Source organism: Mesoplodon bidens, assembly GCF_964165515.1.
Source record: "Mesoplodon bidens genome assembly, chromosome: 3".
Classification (NCBI taxonomy): domain Eukaryota; kingdom Metazoa; phylum Chordata; class Mammalia; order Artiodactyla; family Ziphiidae; genus Mesoplodon; species Mesoplodon bidens.
This window is the reverse complement of record NC_138178.1, coordinates 8,792,409-8,819,651: the sequence shown is the minus strand read 5'-3', so window position 1 is coordinate 8,819,651 and position 27,243 is coordinate 8,792,409. Positions and strand designations below refer to the sequence as shown.

Genomic DNA, 27,243 nt, shown 5'->3' with positions numbered 1-27,243 from the left:
TCTTCATCATTTGATGAACACTGGGGTTGTTCCCACTTTTTGCCCATTATGAATAATATTTGCTCTCAACATTCATGCACAATATTTTGTGTGGACATATTTTTTAAATTCTCTGGGTATATACCTAGGAGTTGAATTGCTGAGTCACATGGTTACTGTTGAATATTTTGAGGAACTACCAAACTGTTTTCCACAGTGGCTGCACCATTTTACATTCTCACCAGCAGTGTGTGAGGGTTCCACTTACTCCACATCCACACGAACACCACTGTTGTCTATCTTTTTGATTATGACCATCCTCGTGGATGTAAAATGGTATCTCATTGTGATTTTGATTTTGTTTCCCCAATGGCTAATGATGTTGGGCATCTTTTCATGTTGGCCATTTGTATATCTTCTTCTTTGCCCATTTAAAAACGTTGGATTGTCTTTTAATTATTGAATGTTAAGAGTTCATTAATATTCTGGATACAAGTCCTTTATGAAGTATATGGTTTGCAAATATTTTCTCCCAGTCTGTGACTTATCTTTTCACTTCCTTGATGGTATCATTTGCAGCACAAAATGTTTTCATTCTGATCTAGTCCTGTTTATCTGTTTGGTGTTTTGTCCCTTCTGCTTTTGGTGTTGTATCTAAGAAACCATTGCCTAACCCAAGGTTACAAAGATTCATCCCTGTATTTTTTCATAAGAGGTTTATACTTTTAGCTCTTACATTTAAGTCTGTGATCCATATTGAGTACATTTTTGTGCATGGTGTGAGGTAAGGGTCCAACTACATTCTTGCGTATGTAGATATATTGCTGTCCCACACCATTTGTTGAAAAGATAATTCTTTTCCTCACTGAATTGTCTTGACACCCCTGGTGTAGATCAGTTGACCATAAATGTAAAGATTAATTCCTAAACACTCAATTTTATTCAATTGATCTATATGTCTATCCTTATGTCAGTACTATGCAGTCCTTTTTTTTTTTTTTAAGATGTTGGGGGTAGGAGTTTATTAATTAATTTATTTATTTTTGCTGCGTTGGGTCTTCGTTTCTGTGTGAGGGCTTTCTCCAGTTGTGGCAAGCGGGGGCCACTCTTCATTGCGGTGCGCAGGCCTCTCACTATCGCGGCCTCTCTTGTTGCAGAGCACAGGCTCCAGATGCGCAGGCTCAGTAGTTGTGGCTCACGGGCCTAGTTGCTCCGCGGCATGTGGGATCCTCCCAGACCAGAGCTCGAACCCGTGTCCCCTGCATTAGCAGGCAGACTCTCAACCACTGCGCCACCAGGGAAGCCCCTACTACACAGTCTTGATTACTTTAGTTCTGTAGTAAATTTTGAAATTGGGAAATGCAAGTCCTCCGATTTTGTTCTTCTTTTAAAAGATTGTTTTGGCTATTCTGGGTCCCTTGTTTTTTTTTTTTTTTAATGTAATTCTTAGGGTAAGTTTGTTAATTTTGGGGGAAAAGCCAGCTGGGATTTTGTTAGGGATTGCATTGAATCTGGAGATCAATTTGGGAAGCATTGCCATCTTAACAATATTAAGTCTTCTGATCCATAAACATGGGTGTCTTTCCATTTACTTAGGTCATCCTTAATTTCTTTCAATGATGTGTTGTAGTTTTCAGCATACACGTCTTGCACTTCTTTTTCAAAATTTATTCCTTTGTATTCTAGTCTTTTTGGTGCTATTATACATGAAATTGTTTTCTTAATTTCATTTTTGTATTATTAATTGCTAGTGTAGAGAAATACAACTGATTTTTTTTTTTTTGGCGGTACGCGGGCCTCTCACTGTTGTGGCCTCTCCCGTTGTGGAGCACAGGCTCCGGACGCGCAGGCTCAGTGGCCATGACTCACGGGCCCAGCTGCTCCGTGGCATGTGGGATCTTCCCGGACCGGGGCATGAACCCATGTCCTCTGCGTCGGCAGGAGGACTCTCAACCACTGCACCACCAGGGAAGCCCCTACAACTGATTTTTGTATATTGATCTTGTAGCCTGTAACCTTGCTGAATTCATTTATTAGTGCTAATCATTTTTTTTAGTGGATTCCTTAGAATTTTCTATATACAAGATCATGTCATTTGCAAAGAAATAGTGTTACTTCTTCCTTACCAACCAGGATTCCTTTTACTTCTATTTTTGCATAATTGCCCTGGCTAGACTTCCCGTACAATGTTAAATAAAAGAGGAGAAAGTAGACATCCTTGTCTTGTTCCTGATCTTAGGGGAGAACGCTTTCAGTCTTTCACCATTAAGCTGGTATTACCTTTGTTTTTCATAGATGCTTTTATCAAGTTGAGAAGCTCCCTTCTACTTCTAGTTACAATTTTTATCATGAAAGGGTTTTGGATTTTGTTAAATGCTTTTTCTGAGTCTATGAAGATGATTGTATGGGTTTTTTTTTAATATTTACTTTTAATTTATTTATTTGGCTGCACCAGGTCTTCACTGCAGCATGGGGGATCTTTTTAATTGCGGCATGCGGGCTCTTAGTTGTGGCATGCAGACTCTTAGCTGTGGCATGCATATGGGCTCTAGTTCCCTGACCATGGATCGAACCCGAGCCCTCTACATTGGATCACAGAGTCTTAACCACTGGACCACCAGGGAAGTCCCTGTATGGGTTTTTTTAACCTCTATTAATATAATGTATTACATCGATTGATTTTCCAATGTCAAACTAACTTTTCATCCCTGGATAAATCCCACTTGGTCATGACGTATGATCTTTTTTATATGTTGCTGGTTTGGATTGCTAGTCTTTTGTTAAGGATCTTTGCATCTGTATACCTAAGGGGTACTGGTCTGTAGTTTTCTTACGTTGTCTTTGTCTGGCTTTGGTATAAGGGAAATACTGGCCTCATGGAATGTGGTATACACACACACTTTGGGATAAAATTTATTTACCTCATAGAGTTGTGAAGTCAATGAATTTCTACGTGTGAATGAACTTTTTATGAAGGCAAAGTGCGAAACCACATAAAACGGGGGAGATAATGCAACAGTTTTAGGGTTCCATTGATTGCAACATTTAATAATAAATATACTATAAATAGGATATACTATAATATACATAAATATATTATGTCTAAGACATAATTAATTCTCTCAGACATTATAAATGGCTCATTAATCTTAAAATTATAGCACTATAAGAAGCACTTTCTAACTGAAGCAGTTGAAATTTTTAACTATAAGATCTGTTTTTATTTTTATTTTTATTATTTTTTTATTTTTTGCGATACGCGGGCCTCTCACTGTTGTGGCCTCTCCCGTTGCGGAGCACAGGCTCCGGATGCGCAGGCTCAGCGGCCGTGGCTCACGGGCCCAGCCGCTCCGCGGCATGTGGGATCTTACCGGACCGGGGCACGAACCCCTGTCCCCTGCATCGGCAGGCGGACTCTCAACCACTGCGCCACCAGGGAAGCCCTAAGATCTGTTTTTAAAATATGAAGCGTAAGTTATTTATTCAGAATGAGGGTAACCTAGAATAATCAGTGTTTGTCCAATGACTTATTTGATCCTCAGCTCTTTTCAGAGGTGAAAAATGTATGATAGCTATGAATCGTAGGTTTTTACCCCATGTCCTACCGCTGTCCCTTAGAAAAGTTCAGAGGTTAACTTCCAGGAAACTAGTACCATGTATTCTAATGGAGTAAAATATTCATCCTGCCTTTTTGACAAGTCCCAAAATCTAGTAATAATGCACAGAAAAATAATTAAGTAAAAGCATTCTTTTTACACCTTAATTATTCCAGCTGATTTTTAAAGGGAAGATGTTTTGCTCTGAAAAAGACCCTTAATAGTCATGAGTAATCAGTGTGTTTCTGTTTCATTGGCACGTTTAACCTCCTGAGTTCTGCACACAAATCTAAGAAGTGAAGTTTAGCCAGTAATTCATCCTTCCTCAGATAACATGATTAGCTTTAATAATAAAAGTGTAAACTTAGGAATTTTCTGATTATATATCCAGATCTTTCATATAATCTAGTGTATATTTCCTGCTTTCAAAATAATGATAGCTCTCTGTCTGGAGGTATAGCTTTTCAGATTGCAGCTAGGAAGTCAGGCCTGCCTTTGAGATGGGTGTTTCCCTCTCTCACCCTGAGCTCCCTGTAAAGGATCCCTTTCTCAATAACATTAAATTTCCATTTTGTGAGTCAGCCTTCTCGCAGTATTTAACACCTGGCAAGTCAGTGATTGGTTGCCAAGAGTAATGTTCCCCATGTGGGTATTAGGATGACCTCCTGGCTAAGGTCGGACTGAAACCAAGAACTAAAATCACTGATTCCTGGACAACCTGGCTTGTTTTACTATGTGGGATATGATGGAAAGACATTCCAAGACCTAACATGTCTTTTTCTCAAATACATACGTCAGTCTTCAACCATTTTCATGAGAAATAGGGGTAATAGTTTAAAATTTACTCTGAAAAATTTTAGGGGTTTGTGGGGACAGTGGACAACAGACTTGCCTTTCTTCCATTGTTTGCCAGGATTCATATTTCATGCACTTTGTGTCTTCTGAACAAACTTAAACTGATAGCCAGGAAGGAGAGGGAAAGTGTATATGAAGTGTGACCTGGGATAATCAAGAGGTAGTAGGGAAAAGTCAGCCGAGATGAAAACTTGCCCTACAAACTTACGTTGAAATGCAAACGTAGGTCAGAAGCCTGCGTCCTATGCGAGTGGCGTGATAACGGCCCATCCTTCGACCCAGCACCAACCAGCTCTTGGCCCATTGATTTGCTTAGCTAGAAACAGTGCCTGTGCACCAATTAGGTTGGGCAGTTTGCAACAGATACTCATGCTGTTTGTTTATTTGTTATTATCACTAAGCTTTTTAAAAATCAGGTTTGAATTCACATAGTTTAAAGATTGGTTCCGCAAGCTTTTTACGGAAAAACAGTAATTCTTTGACCAACCCCCCTCCACCCCCCACCTCCTTTTCCTGCTTCTCAGACAACCACTTGCAACATATTTAGCTGGTTCTTTTGATACATACTCCCATATATCAAGATTAAATTGCTACTTAAATTTTTTTTCCTATTTTAGATATAATCTATTGACCTCCCACTATGAAGGATGAGGATTTAACTGCCTTTCACTCTCACCATTGTCACTACACACACTTCTGGACCCTTCCCACCCCACTCCAAAACTGATTATATTGACATTCAGTTAGATCACTACTCAGTATTTATTATTATTATGCGTACATACCCACGCACACATACAGTTCTCTGTTGAGCTGTGCTCTATGCTTTGACCACTTTTCCTTTTTTATACTTAAAAAAAAAATCTCTGTGCAGAATTACCTTTATAAAAATTTGCTTAGTTCTACCATACTCTTCTCCAATGAGGAAATCTCAATTACATTCAAACATGTTAGTAGTCTAATAGTTTTCTCTTGAAGACTTTTCTCCTGGAGTCAGCCTGGTTGTTATCTAGGTCCTGCTGTATTGCAGTCATCTTGGAATCTCCCTTTGTCATTGTCCTGTGGAATTCCTTCATCTCTACTGTGTTGGATCACCTGTTTCCTGAATCCAGTGCCTTTCTCATTCTCTAAATATCTTTAAATATCTCCACTAACTTACTAAGAAAGAATATATGGGAAGGATATTTTCTGAGATCTGCATATCTGAAAATCTCTGTTTCTACCTTTATACTTAATGGATAATTTGGCTAGATATAGAAATCTGTATTGGGTATAATTGTCCCTCCAAATTTTGAAAGCATTACTTCATCGTATTCTAGCTTTTGGTGTTCATGTTGACAAACCCATCGCCATTCTGATTCTTAATCTTTGGGTTAAAACTTCTTTTGTTTTTCCTCTCCCCCAAAGGTTCTTTGCTGTGTCTCAAGTTTTCTGACGTTTCACATGTGCTTTGGTGTGACCTTGTTTTCATCCATTTGTTCTGGACATTCTTGGCCTCTTTCGTTCTGCAAACTCATGTCCTTCACTTCTCGAAAAATGATCTTGAAATAATTCAGGGGTAATCTCTCATCCTCAGTTTTCTCTGTTCTCTCATTCTAGCACTACTGTTATTTTTAATTGGACCTCCTGGACCAGTCCTCCGACTTTCTCAACTGGGTGTTCCTCTTTTCCAGTTTTCTCTCTCTCCATATCTCTCTCTTTCTCTCCATCCCCCCTTCACTCTTGCTCTTTCTCTTTTTCTGCTTTCTGATACATTTGATCAACTTTCATCCTCTTTGTGGGGCGGGGGACAGTTCCTTTGAATGTTCCTCTTCCATTTTATTATGGTGGTAATATGTTTCCTTCTGTCCCTAAGGATATTAATGATAGGTTTTTTTTTTTTGAAGTTTTTTCCCCTTGGCATACTCTAATTTCAGTAAGTTGTTTTATTTTCTGGTTTACTTTGTCTGTTTCATTTTAAGGTTTTCCTGAAATGTCTGGTAATCTTTACTGTTTGATCGGATTTAAAACTGGGGGGTTAGATGCTGATCAAAGTGCTGTGTGGGGCTTCCCTGGTGGCGCAGTGGTTGAGAATCCGCCTGCCAATGCGGGGGACACGGGTTCGAGCCCTGGTCCGGGAAGATCCCACATGCCGCGGAGCAACTAAGCCCGTGCGCCACAACTACTGAGTCTGCACTCTAGAGCCTGTGAGCCACGACTGCTGAAGCCCGCACACCTGGAGCCCATGCTCTGCAACAAGCAAAGCCACTGCCATGAGAAGCCCACGCACCGCAACAAAGAGTATCTCCCGCTCGCTGCAACTAGAGAAAAGCCCGCGCGCAGCAACAAAGACCCAACACAGCCTAAAATAAATAAATAAATAAATATATTAAAAAAACAAACAAACAAAGTGCTGTGTGCATGTGTAGGGAGATCTGGCTGGGAGGTTTCCTTGGGGAAGTCTTACATCAGAAACTTTAAATCTTTTCCTTATCCTGATCAAATTCTCCAGAGGAGACTTTTCCAGTCTCCTGTCTGAAGGGTACTTTTCTAGATGCCAGCCTTCTGGAGATGAGTAGGAACAGAAGGCTGAGGGTCTTAGTATTCTGTAAGTTCCCCTCTTTTCAGTAGGGAACCCAACCCCTCAACTCTGATTAATGACTCTGAGTCAAGAGACCCTTTATTTTATGACCTTCTAGTCATTCTTAAACAGGTCCCAACTTTATCCCCACGTCCAGAGGTACCTGGTGTCACTGATTCCTGAGCCTTTGGGGTCCCACAGTATGAAGTGGGTTCCATCTTGGCTCTCCCTACTGTTGGCTCAGATCCAGTCCTCTTGGGCTATCTAGTCAGTTCCCACTCATACCTAATGCTTCCCAAATCTTGCTATTATTTCCTCTCCCTTTCTCTTTGTTCTTGTAGGTATGTGGCTTGTAAAAGTCATTTTAGTGGTATTCAAGGTGGGAGAAAAATTACATGCGTATATTTAAATCTACCATCTTTAACCACAAGTCTCTTTATTTCATTTGTATCGGGATGGCTTTCACATGATTATGATTCAGTGTAAGAATGTTGCTATATTTGTTTGTTTTCAGGACCTCATAAACTTAGATGTGTCCCAAAAAACAAGTCTTTCCCTCTCTGCCGAATCCTTATAAAGGGACACCCACTCTCATGTAGCACATATGCACGCACATGTGTACACACATAAAAACACAAATTTAAAAAATATTTCTGTGCATGACAATGATGTGAAAAGAGGCAGTATTTTTTAGTGTTCAAGATAAATTATACATATCTTATACCTCCATCTGCATTCATCCCTTAGATCAATTCTAGCCAATATCAGGTTGAGAGCAAAACCAGAGCTAATACAGAGAATGCGAAGAGGTTTTGAAAACATTGATCTTCTATCCAAATTTTGAACAATGTTCTTTGCAGTGCTTCCACAATTGTTTTTCCTCTGGAAGCCAAAGAGGAAGTAACTTTTCTATATTCTTTAATTTTTCAGAATTTCTGATTTTGAAAAGAAAGCGAAGGATCGTTGTGAGATTGAGACCCAGACAGAGGGGTGCACAGAACAAGAGAAAGAAGAGGAGAAAGGCACAGAAACTGTGGGTACTAGGAGTCTAAGACTGTTACCACACCCCCGATGGACAGAGAGTAGTGCAGGCGCTGGAGCCGAGTCTTGTGATGTGTTATTGGCTTTAGCAATAGAGAAATAATTTCCATGTTGAATATTTTCTATTTCTCTTATATTTCCTTGTCCTGATCTGAATTTCATTCATTGTAAATTGTACTGAGATGTATTTCTATCCTAGTGATTCTAGGAGATCACCTCTCTCTCTCTTCTTGGCTGATTTTCTCTCCAGAATTCCTAAGTGGACAGGCCCACTAATTGAGAAAGGAATTTTGTCCAATTTATAAATAAGATCATTTGAGGATGTGACCCAGAAATGTAAGGTAGAATTGAAAGATCTTGGTTCTATCCCACTACTGGTTTGAATAAAATAGTATGAACAAAAAAGGTTCATTTTTATATACATGCTCATATACATTTCTGTTCTGTGGCAACTCAGAGACGTGCCTCATAGCCTGCAAACACAGTCTGAAGCTTAGGGAAAGGTGATGAAGGCAGGAAGTTGTAAGACCCACAGTAGCCCATGAGAAAGGCATTTACATAAAATACTTTAGCTAATTTATTTATTCAGCAAATATATATCAAATGCCTACTGTATGCCATGCTCTGGGCTGAGTCTCCTACTTTCAAGAGAATGGAGAATATTTTAAAAACTGAGATGAAGAGAACACCTGTGAGTAATAGTACCCTGTTGACTAAAACTAATCGATAACTAATAATAGAGAAGTACTGAGACTTCCCTGGCACCATAAAACTCACTGACAAAAATTCTAGAGCTGCCAGGAAATAGGCAGTACAGTGAAAATAGTTGAGTAAACTAGAAAAATAAATCAGCCAGGGAATATGGGCATGAGTTGCTAGATGGATAAATAAGATTGTGCTTTGACATCACTGTGATCTGTGATCCCTTGAACTATGATCAGGATTCTTTTTTTTTTTTTTTTTTAATTTTTGGCTGCTTTGGGTCTTTGTTACTGCATGCGGGCTTTCTCCAGTTGCGTCGAGCAGGAGCTACTCTTCATTGCAGTGCATGGGCTTCTCATTGTGGTGGCTTCTCTTGTTGTGGAGCATGGGCTCTAGGCACGTGGGCTTCAGTAGTTGTGGCTCACGGCTCTAGAGCACAGGCTCAGTAGTTGTGGTGCACGGGCTTAGTTGCTCCGTGGCATGTGGGATCTTCCTGGACCAGGGCTCTAACCTGTGTCCCCTGCATTGGCAGGCGGATTCTTAACCACTGCACCACCAGGGAAGTCCAGGATTCATTTTAATTAAGATAAAGTCATTATCACAAGTGCATCCAAACTGATCAGTTAATGATCTATAAGGAAACAGAGTTGTACCCAAAGCTTTTTTTTTCCATACAAGATATTTGGGGCGTTAATTGCCAAAAGTTTAATCAATTCAACAGTCTTATTTAGACACCAGTGGTTCACACTGTTTTCTCACAAAGAGGTTCATTTAGCCTCTGAATAATGCGTGTTTGTGATTGCCTGGATGACAGGTTGGAAGTGAAGTGGAAACGTTGAACCTTCAGGTGACAACCCTGTTTAAGGAGCTTCAGGAGGCTCACACGAAACTCAGTGAGGCTGAGCTAATGAAGAAGAGACTTCAGGAAAAGTAAGAATGAGAGATGAATTTTATCCTCCTTCGAAAAGTGTACAGTTTTACAAAATATGTTAATATACAAAATATAGTTTTATTACTGTTTTACTGAGTAAAAGAAAAAGAGACCTAATTAAAATATGAATTCAGAAAACACTAATGTTCAGGTTAATATAGAAACATGAAGTCCTTGTAGTAATATGGGGGAATGGGCCCAAGGGACTCTGATTCTGCTGTTTGGGGACATTTGTTAAGCGTATATGAGGACCTGGAAAAAGCAGTGAGCCAGACTTCCTGTGACTTATGTGAGCTGACAACATTGATGTGAACAAACATAAAAGCTACAAAGGGCAAGAAGAACCTGAGTGAGATTTACTTAGGAAAAAAAAATTGATTTTCAATCAGTTATGAAGTCTAATTTATAAATTGAGAGAATTTTGCGTTTGCTTGTTTCTCTTGATGTAAGAAGTTATCCCAAATTTAGGAAAGCTAAGTTGATGTTGTTCTTTTGGATTAGTTAGCAAACATATTTCCAGCACAATATACAAGTGTATGTTTCCATGGAGTTACACTGACCAAGGCTGTACAGTATTAATGGTTATCTAGTACAGCATAGCAGCTGATGCTAACGACTTTGGATAAACAGACCTAAGGCTGAAATATGGATCTACCCCTTATTTGTGGTATTACCCTGGACAAGTTATTTATTTAACCTCTCTGAGTCTCAGTTTTATCAGTTGTAAACTGTGTGTCATAATTCTGACTTTGTATTAAGTAAGCTAATGTTTAACATGCTTTTGCGCTAATGCCTTGCACGTAGCTATCATTGGTTTGTATTTGCTGTTATATTGAAATTTTCTCTCTGATCTTTAAGAGGACTGAAAGCATTTCCTTCTCCCCTATTGAATCTTTGTCAGAAGTCATATTTTTTGTGCTTAACAGAGCCCATAGTTTTAAAAATACTAAAGATATCCATGGATCACTGTATGAGAAGCACCTCTAGCCAATTACTAGTTTGGTCTGTATCTAAATCACAGAAATATATTTGCATGACTAGTTGAAACAATTACTCCAAGTAGTAGCTTGTGTGATCTTAGATCTGTACTTTGTTATGTTAGGCATAAGGGTTCAGAAATATGTAAATTTCTTTTACAAAAATCTGTATTTTTTTATATTCAGGCATAACGGTTCAGAAATATTACTTACTTCTAGTAAAGAAGCAGGGAGGATAAAATATTTAATTTTGTACTGTTAAATTTTTGAAAAATGTAATCCTAAAATTCTTTGCATTTGCTACATAATCTGGGGATTCATTTAAAAGCTACTGAGAAATGAAGTATTGTTTGTCCTCATGAAATTTTGCTCTTTCTTAGATGTCAGGCCCTTGAAAGGAAAAATTCTGCAACCCCATCAGAGCTGAATGAAAAGCAAGAGCTTGTTTATAATAACAGAAAGTTAGAGCTCCAAGTAGAAAGCATGCGATCAGAAATCAAAATGGAGCAAGCAAAAACAGAAGATGAAAAGTGAGTATGCTGTGACTGAATGGCTACTTGCTAAAAGAAGATAAACTAGCTCTTTTATGCAGATTGGAATCAGGATTTAAGAATAAATTTAAATTTTTTTCTCTTTTATTTATTTGAAGGCGTACTAGTAGACTTTGCTGTGGAGATAAATGTTAAGTTTTATAATAACAATTATGAAAATTATTTGTAATCTATCTTGATTGGGGAGGGGGGAATTGTTTTCTTCGCAAGTAAGAACATGCTAGTAGGTGGTGGGATGATAAGGGTGGGAGGGAAGATTTTGTCACCTGAGTGTTCAGAAGAGGGTTGGGAGGTAAGACTAAGCTTCTATGATATTTTTCCCAAGATTCCATTTTAAAATTTCTTTTTAAATAGGTCCAAATTAGCCACTCTACAGTTGACACACAACAGGCTTCTTCAAGAATACAATAATGCACTGAAAACAACTGAGGAACTAAAAAGAAGAGAGGTACTCACAGAAAAAAAATTACTTTCATAGCCATTTAACATTTTATGTAAATATCTAAAGTAGTTGTGTTAATCCTTAACTAGGTCTGGTTTCAAGGGTTGTTTTTCCATTTATGATTGATTTCTTGTGCCTAAGTGTTTATAACATTTTATAACTCCTGATATTCCACACATGTATAATGTGCCTTGTGCACAGAGGTGATGTGCATTTCCTATGGTCGGAGTACAGTTTTAGCATTTTTTTAAATAAATTTATTTACTTATTTATTATTTATTTTTGGCTGCGTTGGGTCTTTGTTGCTGTGCACGGGCTTTCTCTGGTTGCAGTGAGCGGGGGCTACTCTTCGTTACAGTGCGCGAGCTCTCATTGCGGTGGCTTCTCTTGTTGCGGAGCACGGGCTCTAAGCATGCAGGCTTCAGTAGTTGTGGCACACAGGCTCAGTAGTTGTGGCTCGCGGGCTCTAGAGCACGAGCTCTAGAGTACAGGCTCAGTAGTTGTGGCGCATGGGCTTACTTGCTCCGCGGCTAAGCTTTTAGCATTTCTAACAGTGGATGGTTTGTAGGAGAGCTGAGCCTGGGCTCCTACATGAGTAATGACTGTATAGTGAGACTGCTGCCTGGAGCTATCACAAGGCCAGCTTGCCTGCTGTCAGTGAACTTGAGGCCCTGGACTTATCCGACTGCATCTTGAATTATTGTAATAGTAATAATGCCCCCAGAATGGTGTGATAATTTAAACACCATGGATAGAGATGTCAGGTAATAGATGTATTAATTAACCCGATGGTGGGAATCCTTTCACAATGTATATGTATATCAAATCATCATGTTGTATACTTTATAAATATTTTACAATTTTATTTGTCAGTTTTACCTCAATAAAGCTGGAATAAATAAAGACCACGGGAGCTTCGAATTAGAAGGGGTCTTTGAGTTTATATTCTTAGAAATATATTTTGTTTTTCATTTACTTTTACTGGAATATTGTTCCTCTCTAGGACCTAGTAAATTTTTAATTTAAACATTCCACTGACTTCATAAAGTAAGAGTAATGTGAGCGGAAGAATAGGAGTATCAGCAACTTACACCCACTCTGAGATAGGGTTTGTTATTAACTCCCTTATTTTAGTGTTTTCTTTTTATAAATCATTATTTTAAATTAGGAAATTATTATCTTCAAGCTGTAAATTTAAGTGCATGAAAGTTACTGAATAAGTTATCACTGCTGATTAACAGAATAATTTAGAGCCAGTCATTTTTAAAAAAATAAACCTTCATCTAATATTTTACTAAAATAGGTTGAATTATTTCAAAACCATGTCTAGAATAAGTTTGTCTTTTTCAGTCCGAAAAAGTGGATAAGGTGGTGCTGCAGGAACTGAGTGGAAAGCTGGAACTGGCAGAGAAAGCCCTGGCTTCCAAGCAGCTCCAAATGGATGAGATGAAGCAGACCATTGCCAAGCAGGAGAAGGACCTGGAAACCATGGCTGTTCTCAGGGCTCAGGTAGACTTCGTTCCCAAATGTGAGCCGAGGCAGGCTAACCCCGATTATATTCTCTAACAGGAAAGTGATAGTGCTTAAAATATATTTTTTGATTTTATACTATTTCCACCAGTATATATATATATATATATATATATATTCTTTTTTTTTTTTTTTTTTTTTTGCGGTACGTGGGCCTCTCACTGTTGTGGCCTCTCCCGTCGCGGAGCATAGGCTCTGGACGCGCAGGCTCAGCGGCCATGGCTCACGGGTCCAGCTGCTCCGCAGCATGTGGGATCTTCCCGGACCGGGGCACGAACCCGTGTCCCCTGCATCGGCAGGCGGACTCTCAACCACTGCGCCACCAGGGAAGCCCTCCACCAGTATATTTTTAAAAACCTTTTTACCGAAGTATATCACAGGTGGAAAGTGCACCACACTTTTAAGTGTATTACTCACTGAATTTATCTATCCTACAGTTTATAGAGAGCTGGATTATTTCCAGCTTGGGGCTTTGTGTTTAATGTTGCTCTGTCATTCTTATGCGTGTCTCTTTGTTCACCTGTGCATTCATTTCTGTTGGGTACACACCTAGGAGTGGAATTGCTTGTTCATAGAATATGCATGTTACTCAGCTTTAATAGATAATGCCAAAGAGGTTTCCAAAGTGGACCAGTTTTCACTCCCACCAACAGAGAGTTCCTATTGCTCTATATCCTTACCCATACTTGTATTATCAGAATTTTTAACCATTCGAGTGAGTTTATAATGGTGTCTATTAAATTTGCATTTCCCTGATGGTATGAGAGTGAGTACTTTTTCAGATGTTTACTGGCCTTCTAAGCATCCCCTTTTGTGAAGAGCCTGATCAGGTCTTCGCCCAATTTTCTTCTGGTTTTCTGGCTTTTTCTTCAATTTATAGGAGTTCTTTATATATTCCACATACAAGCCCTTGCCAGTTATACTTTTTGAAGATTTCTTGACTCTATGATTTGCCTTTCCACTCTCATGAAGGTGTCTGTTGAACGAAAATTCTTAATTTTAATGCAGTCCAGTTTATGAGTCTTTTTACTTATGATTATAGTACTTTTTGTGTCCTGTTTTAAAAACTTTCACTATCTCAGGGCCATGAACATATTTTCCTATGTTGTCTTCTAAAAGTTTTATGGTTTTGCCTTTTACATTAAGATCTAAAAACCATCTGTAATTAGCTTTTCTATATGGAGTGAGGTAAGGGTAAAGATTCATATTTTTTTCTGCATGAATATCCTGTTCATTTGGTGCCATTTATTTAGAAGGTCATCTTTTCTTAAGGACTCTGCTGCCCTCTTTGTCACATATTGTGTCCAGGTACCACGGGTCTATTTCTGGATTCTATACTGTTCCATTGGGCTATTTGTACATCCTTGCTCTGGTACCATACTGTCTTATTATAAAGAATCAAATGCTTTGATATCTGGTAGAAAGTCTTCCTACCTCATTGAGATTCTTCAAGAGGACCTTAGGTTTTCCTTTTCTTATAAATTTCAGAATTCGCTTGATATTTTCTACACAGAAAAAAAAAACCTGGGATTTTGATTAGAATTTTATTAAATATATATAAATCAATTTGGAGATGACTGGCAACTTTACATCATTGACTCTTCCAGTCCACGAACATGACATATCTTCTTTAATTATTTTCAGTCATATTTTTAATCTTCTTAGTAAAGATTCTGCTCATCTTTTATTAGATTATTCTTAGATATTTTCTATTTTTTCCATATTTTCTATTTTTATGATAATTTTTTTTTTTTTTTTTTTTGCGGTACGCAGGCCTCTCACTGCTGTGGCCTCTTCCGTTGTGGAGCACAGGCTCCGGACGCACAGGCTCAGCGGCCATGGCTCACGGGCCCAGCCGCTCCGCGGCATGCGGGATCCTCCCAGACTGGGGCACGAACCCGTGTCCCCTGCATCGGCAGGCGGACTCTCAACCACTGTGCCACCAGGGAAGCCCTATGATAATTTTATAAATAGCATTTTTTAAAACTTCATTTTCTAATGGTTGCTGCTATATAGAAATACAATTGATTTCTAATATTGACTTTCCATGCAGTAAACTTACTCAACTCACATTTTAATTCTAATAATATTTCTGAATATTCCTTTGGACTTGATACACTAAGATCAGTTGAATAATGACAGTTTTGTTTTTCCTTTCCAGTTCATTATATTTTTTTTCTTTCTTTTTCTTGCCTTATTACATTGGCTGGGACCCCAGTGCAATGCTGTGTAACAGTGGAGAGAGCAGGCAGCCTTGCCTTGCTCTCAGTCTCAGTGGCAGTGTGTTCAACATTTCACTGTTGAGTGTGTGGTGTTGGCTATAGGCTTTACATGGATATCACTTATTAGATTAAGAAAATCCCCTTCTCTTCCTTGTTTGCCAAAAATGTTTATTCTGAGTGGATGTTGAATTTTATTTAGGAAATGTTTTTTCTTCATATAATGATACAATTAGATAATTATATGCCTTTTCCTTTAATTTTTTAATGTGGTAAATCACATTGATTTTTTAAATATTAAACTTTGCCTTTCTTGAATTATCCTCTGTATATATTGTTGGATTTGGTTTGCTTATATTTTGCTTAGGATTTTTGTAGCTATATTCTTGAGTAAGATTGGCCTAGAATTTTCTTTCTGCTCATATCCTTGTTGGGTTTGGATTTCAGGGTTTTACTGGCCTCATAAAAACAAGTTGGGGCACATTTCTTCTTTCACTGTTCTCTGAAAGAATTTGTGTACAATTGGCTGGTTGTGAGTGTTTTGGCCCACTTTTCATACTGGTGGGTGGAGTCCTTAGAGAAGAGTTTTATTAGTGAACATACATCCTGCCTGAGATGTAAAATCACCAAAAAAGTGGGAGGAAACCTTTTTTTGTTTGTTCCTATTTTGTTTGTTTGCTTAATTAAAAGTGGGATCATGCCATACATTTTGCACTACTTTTTTATTCATGATATATCTTGGATATCTCTCCATGTCATTATTCACAGCCATATGTAGTTTTTCTTAACAGTTGTATGGTGTCCAAAGTATACATTGCCATGACAGGTTTAACCAGTCCTCTATTAATGGACCTGTAGGTTGTACCAATATTTTTGCTATTATCAACAATGCTGAACTGAACATTCTTGTATCTGTGTCTTTGTGCACTTGTGGAATCTCTTGTAAGATACAGAAATGGAGTGGTTGGGTCATTGGATATGCCTGTTTTTAAGTTAAATAAGTATTACCAAGTTGTTTTCCAAAAATGCATAATGAAAATTATTCTCTCACCAAAAGTAGATGAGAGCTCCTATTTCCCCACATCCTTGCATCACTCTTTTAAATGTTTGCCAATCTGAAGAAGATAAACAGATTATTTGTAGTGTAACAATGCCAGAAGTTTATTATTCCCTATATACATACTCAGTACCAGCTGCCCAGAGTGGCTGGCCCAGTGAAATATGGAAGTGGTTGACTGAACTTATGGTTTTAGTTTTATTTCGACAGGAATAGAATTTCAACCTGAGCTCTTTAAGGCATTTCCTTTGTTTGTGCATGATACTGTAGTCATGTACTTTTGCCATGTTCTGTACGGAGACATTTGTTTTGTTTTGATGGATACTCTTTTTTTTTTTTTTTTTTTGATGGATACTCTTGTTCATTCATTCAACAACTCTTTTTTGAGCACTTTTTGTCAGACACTGTTCTCACTGCCGGGGATATAGGAATGGACAAAACAAAGGCCCAGTTCTTACTGGCTCAAAGCTTATAAATGATGGAGGTGAGGCTCTAACTCAGATTTAGGTCTGACTCAAAAAAAAAGCCCATAATCTATCAATGATAACCATAAAATGTTGGATCACTCACAAATGGCAGAAGTCCCTTAAAATGATCTATTTCATACTTTTTTTGGTAACTATAGTGTGATTAGAATATTTAAATTTTTATTAATTTTACTTTTTAAAGTAATGGATAAAAATTTGTATCCAAAAAATAAAAATTTGTATCCGAGAACCACTAAATTTGAAATGAAAAACCCAATTTTAAATATAGGAAGTTAAAAACTGGTATTAAAATAATGCTCAATTCACTATTAAGGCATTCTTTTTTTTTTTTTTTTTTTTTTGCGGTACGCGGGCCTCTCACTGTTGTGGCCTCTCCCATTACGGAGCACAGGCTCCGCACGCGCAGGCTCGGTGGCCATGGCTCACGGGCCCAGCCGCTTCGCGGCATGTGGGATCTTCCCAGACCGGGACACGAACCCGTGTCCCCTGCATCGGCAGGCGGACTCTCAACCACTGTGCCACCAGGGAAGCCCTAAGGCATTCATTTTTACTTTATAATTTAAGAGTGAAGAAATTACATATTATGGCATATTTACTTTTTTATACGTAACAAATTATTCTCCAAACATAGCAGCTAAAACAACAAGCATTTGTTATCTCACACAGTTGCTATGGATCAGGAATCCAAGAGCAGCTTAGCAGGGTGATTCTGACTCAGGGTCTCTCATGAGGCTGCACTCAGGATGGACTGAAAGATCTATTTCCAAGATGGCTCATTCTCATGGCTATGGGCGGGAGGCCTCAGTTCCTGACCATGTGTGCCTCTCCATAGGGCTGCTTGAATACCCTCATGACATGGCAACTAGCTTCCCCCAGAGCAAGTGATCCCTGAGAGAACAAGGCAGAAGCCATGGTGTCCTTTATGACCTAGTTTCAGAAGCCACACACCATTACTTCTGTAATATCCTAGTGGTTACACAGGTTGGCCCATTCATTGTGGGAGGGGACCACATGAGGGTATGATTACCAAGAGGTAAGGATCACTGGCGCCATCTTGGAGGCTGGCTACCACTGTGGAAAGCAGTATGGTAAATGGAAGTGTCCATGGTACATGGGCTTCCATCTGGATTCAAATGCTGGTTTGAGCACTTAACTAATTTCCCCAAGATTAAGAGCTATTAAATTTATAAATGTAAGATGAGCATAGCAATTCTGCCTTCCCAGGATTTTGGATAAGGAGGAAATAAAATGGTCAATAAGGGCGCCAAACATAGGACCCTGCAGATGTTTGGAATTCAATAATAGCATCTATTTATTGTTGTTATTTTAAATTTAGCTTAAGGCCAGCCTTCATAAATATACCTCACAGGGTAAATAAACCATTTACTATATTAAGCTAGTGCTGAATATTATTTTTAAAAAAGAGACCAGAGAATTTTACTGAACTAATGGTACACACAGTATTTAAACTACCTATATCTGTGTAATTGCTGGGCTCTGATAGTTTAAAGCACGCGCACACACACACACACACACACACGTAACTTGTGTCTTCTATTTGAAGGTAGTTGGAAAGTCATGGTGATTACACTGGTTTCTAGCAGGAACAAGTGCCTGTTATTTGCAAGACAATGTCACAGGATGCAGCACTACCTCTTCACCTTATCAGCAGGTGAGCTGTAGAGAATCCACATTTGTCTAGGTGGTAACTTCTGTCTCTTTTTTGCCTCTAACAGATGGAGGTTTATTGTTCTGACTTTCATGCTGAAAGAGCAGCAAGAGAGAAGATTCATGAAGAAAAGGAGCAACTGGCATTGCAGCTGGCAATTTTGCTGAAAGACAATAATGCTTTTGAAGATGAAGGCAGGTAAATGAGGGGAAGACTTAGAGCACACATCACCCGCTCTGTGGGAGAGGTGACCCACAGTGTTTCCTAATTTGAGCTATAAGAATCGCTCTGGGGCTTTCCTGGTGGCGCAGTGGTTGAGAGTCCGCCTGCCGACGCAGGGGACACGGGTTCATGCCCTGGTCCGGGAAGATCCCACATGCCGCGGAGCGGCTGGGCCCGTGAGCCATGGCCGCTGAGCCTGCGCGTCCGGAGCCTGTGCTCCACAACGGGAGAGGCCACAACAGTGAGAGGCCCACGTACCGCCAAAAAAAAAAAAGAAAAAAAGAAAAAGAATCACTCTGAGCACACTTTGCCTGATGGTGTCCCTAACACTTAGTTTGCCCTGCAAGGCCTGGCAGCATCTTGTGGGAACCTGATCGAGTTCTTTTAGATAAATTGTAAAAACGTGACATTATGTGTTCCAAAGTCATATCCTGCCATTGTCATGGATGAAATATTCCTAACACTTTAAATAATTCTGTAATGTTTTCAAAGAAAATACTGCGAAAATTACTTCTATCTTTAAAATTTTCATTTTGAGAAAAAACTGAAATATTGAGGAATAGAAATAGAAAAATACGGAGAATAAAATAATACACACCAATATGTATCCATCCAGATTTGACAGTTACTAATATTTGTTTTATTTGCTTCAAGTATATATATATTTTTTCCCTTTGCGGTACGCGGCCCTCTCACTGCTGTGGCCTCTCCCGTTGCGGAGCACAGGCTCCGGACGCGCAGGCTCAGTGGCCATGGCTCACGGGCCCAGCCGCTCCGCGGCATGTGGGATCTTCCCGGACCGGGGCACGAACCCGTGTCCCCTGCGTCGGCAGGCGGACTCTCAACCACTGCGCCACCAGGGAAGCCCCAAGTATATATTTTTATTAAAAGAAAAAGGAGTTGTAGATGAAGCTGCAGTCTTCTCCCCACACCCCCTGCCATTATAGTCCTCTCTCCTTTCCCCACACTGCCTGGAACTGGTGGGTAGCATCCCCAGCTGTTTCGTACTTTTGCATATATACACATCTATATAATATCTTAAAACAAGGTAATATTAATTTCTTAAAACAAGGTGCCTAGGTTACGGTCACTATAGGTATTATTCTGCAACTTGCTTTACGTAACTAATTTTGAACTCTGTGTGTGTGTATATATATATGTAGATTTACTTCACTCTGTTTAATTGCTCTGTTGTGTGTTTTAGAAATTTGCCACTTTTTTCTAATCTATTCCCCTATCAATTGACATTTTGTTTGTTTCCTGATTTTTAAAAATCTTATTTACTTTTACTACATTGTGTCCTAGTGCCAGTAATATTTAAAACTCAAATTACTCTTAAGTTCTGGTTTCTATGAACCCTGGCTTTGTAGTTTAGGTCTTTTTTTCTCATACTTCTATTGAATGCCTGTTTAGTATTGTCACATTTCAGGGTTTCAAATGTGTTGCTGCTTTTCATCCCAGCAGGCAGTCCCTGATGGAAATGCAGAGCCGTCACGGGGCGATAGCAAGTGACGCTGACCAGCAGGCTTATCTCGTTCAAAGAGGTGAGTCACGTGTGATTCCAGGTTGTCAGGGCTCCCGGGGTGAGCTATCCTATGAAGAAGATGCTTGAAGAAAAATTCCACTACATTCTATATAATGGATTCCAAATCAAGCTACCAAAAATATAGCACCTGTCAGTCTTATTTCCACAGTACCTCAAACTCCATCTACTCTCTACTGAATCCAGACCAGACTCTTCACAATAGCAGTGAAGGCCTGGCATAGCCAAACTTTTGAGCCTTCTCTCACTCTGTTCCCCTACAGATATTAGCCAATGGAATCACTTCCTGTTCCTTGAACTTATCCTAAGCTTATACAGCTACATATACTTGCTTATGCGGTATCCTTCACGTAGATGCCCTCCCCTCATTCATATCTCTCCTCCTACCGTCTCTTTCCAGTGAACTCTTACCCCATTATTTATGTGTTCTAAATATGCATTTAAGTACTCCAATAAATAAGCTCCCTTGGAGCTTCTATGCTCACCTGCTTCCTGTTTTGCACATAGTAATGTTACCATTTATTGAGAGTTTACTATGCGTGGCTGCTGTGCTGATCTCTTCATACATATTATTTCATGTGATCCTCAAAAATTCCACAAGGTATATAGTATCACCATCTTCCAGAAGACAAGGTTAAATAACCCAGGATCACGAGGATTTTTAGGGGCAGAACTGGACATGGAACCCAAGGTTATCTGACTGTTCACCACTACATGGTACTGCATGTAATAGACTGGCACTAATTATGTACTACATCCATATTTTAATTCCCTGAGTGAAATTGATCATGACACTTATTCAAAGTATGGTGCTTTGTTTATTATGTGGTTTTAATACTCTAGTAATAATGTTCCGTCATTTACAGTAAATTACATCACTGAAAGGGAAGTATTTTCCTCGAGTCTAGATATGAAAAAACATAAAATTCACAGGATCAAAGACTTTCATAGCTAGATGAAAAGTTAATAGCAATGCCACTAAGAAGAATCAGGGTGTTAGATGTTATCCAAAAAAAAAAAAGAGCGAGAGAGAGATGTTATCCAAATTTCACATAACTGGTTCTTTAACTTTTTTTAAATGCTGGCTGAGTCTAAGTCCCTTCCACATACCAACAGACTATTGAAATGGAACTATCACAGTGTTATCGACAGCAAGGAAGCAATATTAGTATGTATAGTTAACTACTAAATCCTAGGGAAATTTCTGAGTATCCTTTTACCTCCTAACTCCACCGATGCCCCCGCCAGAGTTCTTTTACAGGAAAAATCAGGTTAAAGTAAATATTAGAGGTAGTAATTCAGGTTAAAAATACACATAGAAAAAAAACTCCAAAAAAAAACTACACATGGTATTCATGGGGCATATGCAGAAGCAGCACAGGGACTGACATAAATATTAGCCTCAGGGATTTTTTAGCATCAGCAGGTAAAGCTGTGTTCTCTGAAGGCTGCATCTACCCACGTGAGCACCACCAGGCCTTTTCTCTAACGTGAATTTAAATATCCTAGGAACATCCATATACCCCATACCTAGAAGTGCCTCCAAGATTGTTTTGGTTCAAAAAAAGGACAATCCCTTGCACCTGGATTTCTTAGGGGAAGATTTTCCTTCCTCATAGCTATATAAGGCAAATATCTATTTACACTTAAAAAAACTGGTCAAACACTCTTTGACTTATAATCTAAAAATTGCCACAGAGTGCAAATGTATTCATAATTATCCTAATAAGCTTTTTTGTCTTATGAAAAACAATATTCCAAACAGATTGTCTCAAGATTTTTTGTTTCCTGGCAAAGCTGCCTTAAACAATAGCTCCTCTCAATATATTTCATCATGGTTGTCCTCTGCCGTCTGCAGCCGTCTAAGTGTCTGCTCTGGTCTGGGCACTTGACTGAACATGAGGGAACAAACGGGCATAAGGCATGGTCAGATCCGTGAAGGCCCATGGTTTAGTTGGAGAGACAGGATGTGCACATAAAAAGATGAATTCATAATACAAGATAACAAGTAAGGAATAGAAATAACAGTGCTGGAGATAAGAGGAAAGGATAGCCCCTAAGGGCCAGGGGGGTTGAGAAAGGCCTTGGAAAGATGTGACTTTAAGCTTGACCTGGAAGCCAGGATTTAGATAACTTCTGTATGAGACTAAAAGGGCAAAGGCAGAAATGAGTGTGATGTGTTAATAATGAAAACTGACTAAGCTTATTTTATAATGAAGAGCCAGGAGGCAGAGGGAACCCATTAGCTGACTGATAAAACAGCCCCAGTCTGCATCTTGAAACCTAGACCAGGACAAAAATAAAGGCACAGACAGATGCAATAAAGTTTAAAGGGACAAACTAACAGTCCCTGATAAGTGGCAGATTGTCATCTAGAGCAGTGTTTGGTAAACTGCAGCCCACAGGCCAAATCTGGCCTGTCACATGTTTGCATAAGTAAAGTTTTATTGCAGCATAGTCATGCCCTCTTATTGACATATTGTCTGGCTACTTTCATGCTACAGTGGCAGACTTAAGTAGTTATGACCGAAATTTATGACCTGTAAAGCCTAAAATATTTACTGTCTGGCCCTTTAGAGAAAGTTACTGACCCCTGATCTAAAACAATGAGACTGTTAGAAAGCTCCCTGCTTCAGAAATCATGCTTTGTGACCAGTATTTCTATTCAAGGGTGCTTCTAAAGTTTGCTTAACACAAACTATCCGTAACAGTCTCTCATGTTAGTGAATTCAAATAATATGCTCAGAAGCAAATAACCATATTAAAAGTTACCTTGGGCTTCCCTGGTGGCACAGTGGTTAAGAATCCGCCTGCCAATGCAGGGGACATGGGTTCAAGCCCTGGTCCGGGAAGATCCCACATGCCGCGGAGCAACTAAGCCCATGCGCCACAACTACTGAGCCTGCACTCTAGGGCCCGTGAGTCACAACTCCTGAGCCCACGTGCCACAACTACGGAAGCCTGCGTGCCTAGAGCTCGTGCTCCGCAGCAAGAGAAGCCACTGCAATGAGAAGCCCGCGCACCGCAACAAAGAGCAGCCCCCGCTCACCACAACTAGAGAAAGCCTGCGCGCAGCAACGAAGACCCAACGCAGCCAAAAATAAATGAATTAATCAAAAAAAAAAAGTTACCTCCACTATCACCTGCAAAAACAAACATTTTGGGGGCTGAATAAAAATCTAGAGACCTGGGTGGAGACGCTGAAAAACTAAAATGCTTTGCATCGGTGCAGAAAGATCAGATCAATGAGGTGCTCTGGGAACTAGAAACCATTTCTTGTACTGAGCACGGTCTGCACCAGGGGACCTGCTGAGAGCCATGACTTCTTCAGAGCATGCTTTGATTTACGACTTGAACCTCAGTCCAACTCCAGAATTGGGGGAAACAATAGGACTGATTCTTCAATTCCTTCTCCTCACTTCCTTTGCCTGGATAACTCTCGTTCATTCTTGACTCCTCTCACGTGGAGCTGGTCTCATCAGGGGGCCTGTCTGCACAAGCAGTCTGAGCCCGGCGCCCTTCTCTGCCCTCCCCCACCAAACCACCTTGTGAATGACACAGCCTCAGTGCTTCCCTCACATCCTGCCACTGTCTCTTTTTCTTGCCTGATGTCCCCACCATGTCTGTAGCCTTATCTCCCATCTCCCAAGTGCTCAAAAGCATCTACTGAATGGCCGTAATTGTTGTCTCTGCTTCTGAGAAGGTCCCTGCTGTTCCAGGGTCCCTCTCCTTGCTCTGCGCACTGTCCACATTCTCTCCTTCTCCTTAGCTTACATCCTCTTCTATCCTTTTCTTCTCTCAGATATTCTAGTTTTTACTAGAACACGTATCATCCTGTACCTAAAACCGAAACCACATATTTTCACATACCTAGAACCTGGAATACAGCCTAAATCCTAACATGATAGGGAAGCAGGTATCACTTTTGGAGATTTTTTTCTGTGTGTCGATTACTTCAGTTAAAGACCAAAAAAAAACCTGTATTCATTTCCCACGAGGTATTGATTACCAAGTTTAACTGATGTTAAAATTAAAATTCACCATCTGTTTTTAAAAACTGCTTGCAACATGGAAGGAATGGATTAACATTTCCTTTAATGCTTATTCCCAGGAGCTGAGGATAGAAACTGGATGCAGCAGCAACAACAGAATATTCCAATTCATTCTTGCCCCAAATGTGGAGAAGTTCTGCCCGACATAGATACACTACTGATTCATGTTACGGACTGCATCATTTAAGTGTTGACCTTTCACCTCCCCCAAACTGTTGGTAAATGTCCGATTTTTTTCCTCCAGGAGTTGTACTTTTGTGTCATTCGTTTCACTCAAATATTCTGGCTCATTATTTTAGGAGAAAGAAAACCATTATGTTCTAAAAATGACCTTTTTTGGTGCATTCCCATAAACTCGCAAAATAGAATCTTTAACGTACCACTCTTCTAATAAGAGGTTTTTTGTTTTTCTTTAATATTCAGCTGATGTGAGCACTGAACTGCCCATGCGGGTTATGAGTGTGTGACATCGTGGATAGAGTAAATGTGGTAATAAGATGGAAGAAGCCTCACTGATTAAGAACTTTCTAAGGAGGCAGGAAAAATGAAGTGGTCACAGATTTAATCAAGAAAAGTGTCTTTGAAGTATTTTTAAATAAATTACATTGTTATTTTTCTTTATTCATTTAAGACAGATCTATCTGGGGTTGTGTATATGTGTATGTCTTACAGTTTTATTTCAGCCACAGCACCAAAGTTATGATGTGGCTCTTTTCAGATGAGCCCTGTGACCTTTTACTTGATCATCAGGACAAGTGAAAAAATACTGACCTACGTGAAGCGGATACATTAGGTTCACTGGATTTCATGTAATCATCCACAGTGTAAAGTTTTCTTTTTCTTTTGTTGTGCTGCAGGTATATGTTTATCAACTATACAGTAAATAGTGTATTAATTTCTAAAAACAATAGCTATCTATTCATTTTCTTCCTGGATCAGGCTGTATATTCATAATCACAAAAATAGTTACTGCAAAAAAAAAGTTATTGCAAAATAAAATTTTGCTTATGAATGTTTCACATTGTTCATATATGACTAGCTAATTTCATAGGATGTGTTTTCTGTATTCAGCTTCATATAAGCTTAATACTTATTCAGAACCATTTTGTTAATTCCGTGAATATGAGCAAATCCCTTTACTAGATACCAGTAAGTGGTGTTTGAATTAGAAACTGTTCTTTCTAAGGAGGTGAAAAGATAGGGATTTGCCATATTTTGTAAACCTACAGTTTACCAGCATAAAAGTTAGCAATGTCCTTATGTATTTATATCCTAAAATATTTAAGAGAAAAATTTTAAATCTCCTCTGTTTGACTTTGTCATAAGAATCTCTCCTAGACAAACTTGACTTGTGTGTGCATATGTGTGTAGGTATATATATATTTTAAAACGAATCAAAACAGTTAATTACAGCTTCATGCCAGGAGAACACACTGCACAAATTCAACAGTAATTTAGATCCCCCCCTCACCCCGGGGGGTTTGTTAAAGACATTTCTAAAATAACTATGAAAATTTTACTTTTAATTTCTTGTTTATAGTTTCTAGTTTAAATTTTTTTCCCTTACTATCTTATATTGGAGTAGATTTCTACAGTATCCTAAATAAAAAAGCAAACCAAATGGTTCTGCACTTAAGTTATTGGGAATATCCTTTTACTTTGTTCAAGTAAAAATATTAACCTGAGGCTTCCCTGATGGCGCAGTGGTTGAGAGTCCGCCTGCCGATGCAGGGGACACGGGTTCGTGCCCCGGTATGGGAAGATCCCACATGCCGCGGAGAGGCTGGGCCCGTGAGCCATGGCCGCTGAGCCTGCGCGTCCGGAGCCTGTGCTCCGCAACGGGAGAGGCCCCAACAGTGAGAGGCCCACGTACCGCAAAAAACAACAACAACAACAACAACAAAATATTAACCTGATCCCAATGTGAAATAACAGTGTAAATGTGCTGATTAAGCCTGTTATCAAATTGTTTCCTTGCTAATTAGAAGGACTGTAGATGAAGGCAAGTTCATATGGTCAATTTAAATTAAGGCTATTGTTTTGGGGGAATCAAACAGTTTGGTAAACAACTTGTAAAGTCTGTGCATGTCTTATCCAGTTAATTTAGTCTTCAAGGCCTTGTTCCATGCTACCAGTTAACTACACCTCATCAGAATTTAGGCCCCTCTTCTAGGGCCAGCCATGCTGTATTCTTGTGTGGCTAATGGGAACAACAGAAAGATGGCAAATGTGAAGAAATATGAGTGAGCAAAAGAAACTTTTAAAACTAATAAGTTTACACAATTAAGTCTTTAAATATTATGTTTAAAAATAATTTTGATCTGGTCTGGCATGTAAGGAGCTTGGACATCATCACTGCTATCCTTATAATAAGAAAATCGCCGAACAAACTTAAAATCGTCAACTCTTTTAAATCTTTCAGAGAACTGAGGTCACAGGGTAAACCTCTGCCCCCAAACTGGAGAGACAAACAGGGAGATACAGAGAGTCACTGATGACCAGACCAGGGTCTCAGGAGCAGAAACCACAGTAGGAGCCAGTACCTGAGTAGGAAAACGTAAACTGTAATTGAAGAATTGCTAAAGTCTCGGTGTGGATGAGCTTGAGAGTTAAAAACTCCAGGGGGAGCCCAGTCTTAGGGGGAACCCTGTACTTTCATGAGTTTTACCTCCACAAATCCTACCAGATTCCCACAGTAAAGGTTAGAAGAAACTCCCCCATAAATCCAGCGGGGGCCAGGGGGCAGGTGGGAGTAGACATTTTGAAATACACCAGAGCATTCTGTTCTTCTTAAGAAGGCTGCCCTCAGGGAACCTTTTTTACCAGAGC

At 39.4% G+C, this 27,243-nt stretch overlaps 1 protein-coding gene and 1 long non-coding RNA gene across 4 annotated transcripts in view; one reads left to right on the top strand and one right to left on the bottom strand.

Moving 5' to 3' along the window:
• OPTN (optineurin) overlaps nucleotides 1-24,657 on the top strand; it is a 43,559-nt gene extending 18,902 nt beyond the window's left edge. For 2 of the 3 annotated variants that reach the window (XM_081227732.1, XM_081227730.1), the window contains exons 7-14: nucleotides 7,921-8,023; nucleotides 9,548-9,663; nucleotides 11,022-11,171; nucleotides 11,547-11,640; nucleotides 12,985-13,143; nucleotides 18,665-18,795; nucleotides 20,281-20,363; nucleotides 24,474-24,657. In XM_081227732.1, the coding sequence (XP_081083858.1) occupies nucleotides 7,921-8,023; nucleotides 9,548-9,663; nucleotides 11,022-11,171; nucleotides 11,547-11,640; nucleotides 12,985-13,143; nucleotides 18,665-18,795; nucleotides 20,281-20,363; nucleotides 24,474-24,601 (964 nt within the window). In that variant the 3' untranslated portion in view covers nucleotides 24,602-24,657. The remainder of the gene's footprint in view (nucleotides 1-7,920; nucleotides 8,024-9,547; nucleotides 9,664-11,021; nucleotides 11,172-11,546; nucleotides 11,641-12,984; nucleotides 13,144-18,664; nucleotides 18,796-20,280; nucleotides 20,364-24,473) is intronic. The other variant, XM_081227731.1, reaches the window with a different exon arrangement.
• Nucleotides 24,658-24,829: 172 nt separating this feature from the next.
• Nucleotides 24,830-26,404, bottom strand: LOC308613755. Its single transcript, XR_014015315.1, has 2 exons — nucleotides 26,327-26,404; nucleotides 24,830-26,095 (listed from the first exon to the last, which is right to left on the bottom strand). It is a non-coding gene; the product is annotated as an uncharacterized lncRNA (long non-coding RNA).
• Between the last annotated feature and the right edge of the window lie 839 nt (nucleotides 26,405-27,243).